This window comes from Austrofundulus limnaeus, unplaced genomic scaffold (genome assembly GCF_001266775.1).
Source record: "Austrofundulus limnaeus strain Quisiro unplaced genomic scaffold, Austrofundulus_limnaeus-1.0 Scaffold19, whole genome shotgun sequence".
NCBI lineage: Eukaryota > Metazoa > Chordata > Actinopteri > Cyprinodontiformes > Rivulidae > Austrofundulus > Austrofundulus limnaeus.
Genome location: NW_013952421.1, coordinates 763,969 through 766,646, shown reverse-complemented (window position 1 = coordinate 766,646; position 2,678 = coordinate 763,969). Strand labels below are relative to the sequence as shown.

Sequence of the window (2,678 nt, the reverse complement as noted above, 5' to 3'; positions counted from 1 at the left end):
ACCATTAGCAGTATCTGTTATAAAAAAAATCCAAGAACTTCTTTTATAAATAAAATTAAAATTGACGCAGTGTTAAAAAAGGTTTATGACTTTTCTCAATTTATTTTGGATAGTTTGGATGAAATTTGTGATAATATGCAGAATTGTGTCCTTTTATTGCTAAAATAAAAATATATTTAGAGAAATTAATTTAAAAAATAGGGAGAGGCATTGTTAAATAGAAGATCAGATGTAGAAGAAGTTTTGAAATTTGGTTTCAAGGCTTCCAAATATCTACGAAACAAACAACATTCCCACCATCTGTACTTCCATGTGTTGTTTATATTATCTTCTGATTATCAGTGCAAATGCATGTGGTAAACATGGTTTAAAAAATGTGTTAACAGTCAAAGTGGTCAATATGCATGGGTTTGTGTGTTACTAATACCAATAAAAGGGTATTTGTGATGTTATAGACAGTCAGTATCTAACCTGCAGTAGATAGCAATCAAAACTATCCCAGTTTGCAGAATCAGAGAGAAATGAAGGAAGTCAAGCTAACGACTAGTTAGAGTGATTATTTCATAACATATCTAAACCAAGTCAAACCTCAAAAAATTATATCTGTTCAGACAAATATTATGTTGTGGATTTTTACACCATTTTTGCCGTCATACAGTTCTACTGACTGAGTATTTAATATGTTTCTTTTACAGTTTATACACAGAATATATTGTGACAAACTCTGAACTCAATGCAACAGGACCAGCCTGTATAAATTTTTACAAAAATAAAAAAATAATAATAAATAAAAGAATTGACTTGAAGTGTTTTAAAATTATTGAGCTTTAAAAAAAAATTTTCCATGGCTGAACTCTGTTCTGGAACAAGCCCTTCTCTGATTTCCTTTAACAATAACCACTGGACATATTTTAGTAAAAGCAATCAATGGATGTACTTCTACAACTGATTTACTCCTCCACGGCTAAGCAACCATGGCAAACACGTAGCTAGAACACATTTTTACCGATAATTAGAAACAATTTGGGTGTAAGCAGTGCATGCCAGAACAGTTCTGATGATAGTAACCACTTGTCCTTGTTGTAAGAAAGGACATTTCAGTTAATAAGTTCAAAGCAACAATGACTCAAGTCCTGTCATGCTGGTGACACTCCTCAGGGAAATGGCAGCGCATCAGCAGAACGATCCTAAACACAAGCTATTACTCGGGAGCAGCAAACAAAAAATGGGATTTTTGCTGTTTGTTTAGTCCCGAGGACAAACTTTAGATAACACTGGAACATTCCAAAGACAGAACAAAGCACCTGCTGCAGCTCTTATTTGTCTGGTTGCTTCGAAATCATTTTCAGCCAAAAGATAAAACAGCCTTATAAAACGTTTCCTATGAGTTTGTTAAAAGCAAAACAGTCCACGGTGCAGACAAACTGATGTTGGTCTCTCAAGGTCCTCAGATGTTTAAATGAGTCACGTTCAAGCAGAAATGCTCACATTTATTCACTCAGGATTGAGAAAATGAGCAAAAGTTTAATTCGGGCTCCATGCTTTTGACTGCAAATATGCTCTTATAAGTAGCCTTGGCTTGAATTCAACTAGTAAACAAAAATACAACTTTCCAGGTACCCTCAAAAGAAGATCAGTCAAGCATGATGTGTGATCCAGGAGAGACAGTAGTAAAATAGAGCATCTATTTTTGTCACAATGAAAACCACACTGATTGCCTGCAGTGAAGGGCTCTGTTGTGATTGTGGCTTACAATCAAACACACTGCAGTGTTTAGTTAAAGGTTACAGGCAATCAGTGTAATTCACTAATCATACGTTTGGTGTCATCCCGGCTTACAGCAGCTAAACACTGTGCGTCTTTACAGTCGTCCTATTAGCCTGTCGTTCAGACTGAAAACACGATTGTAAAATGTCTGAACTCTGTCACTGCTTTCATGTTTTTCCTATTAGGCTGCAGCAAAAAGTCTGGTCCTTTTCTGAGGTTCAGAGAGACGGGAAAAGCTCTGCTCAGTGTTTGCCGGGTTGTGATCGGGTCTCACCTAAAAGCTTCAATGAGTCTCTCCACTTTCTGCGCTTCTCCCTGAACACGAACGTGAGCCTGAAACTTCCTCAGAGCTTCATCCAGTTCCATGTTGGAGAAATCCATCTCGTCCACTACGCAGCTGTTAGGAGACAAAAATAAAAGGTCAGAAGGTCATGATGACATCCATGGATTGACCCAAACTTAATCCTGCATGTCACATTTCTGTATCAATTTACCTGTAAAAATTACTGGAGTAAGAAAATTCTAGCTCAGTTTTAATGAAGAGTTCAATCAGTCCCATTTAGATGATTTTTGTTGCTTCTTATATCAAAAGCAAAGATTACCAATAAATTCCAACTGAATGTTCTCATCCTAAAATTTTTGTACCTGCCTTTAAGCATCAGTACATTACAATCAGGTTTTAAACAAAATACTATTAAATTTTTCACAGACTAGTAGCCCAGTTTTAATCCAGTGAAAATGTTATTTTGTGAACAAAAAGCAAAATCTGGCTCGGGCGGCCTTGACCTTGACGTACGCGCTCCAGGCTATGCTAACGGCTAATGACAAGTTATTCATTTGAAAAGAAAAACAGCAGCAAACTAAACAAACACTGTAATGCATATACAGTATATATATATATATATATATAT

The 2,678-nt window shown here is 35.9% G+C and overlaps 1 protein-coding gene across 1 annotated transcript in view; it reads right to left on the bottom strand.

Moving 5' to 3' along the window:
- iqsec3b (IQ motif and Sec7 domain ArfGEF 3b) overlaps window positions 1–2,678 on the bottom strand; it is a gene marked incomplete in the record, with an annotated part of 47,989 nt that overhangs the window by 16,040 nt on the left and 29,271 nt on the right. The window contains 1 exon segment of the mRNA XM_014003505.1: window positions 2,042–2,164. Within this exon segment, the coding sequence (XP_013858959.1) occupies window positions 2,042–2,164 (123 nt within the window).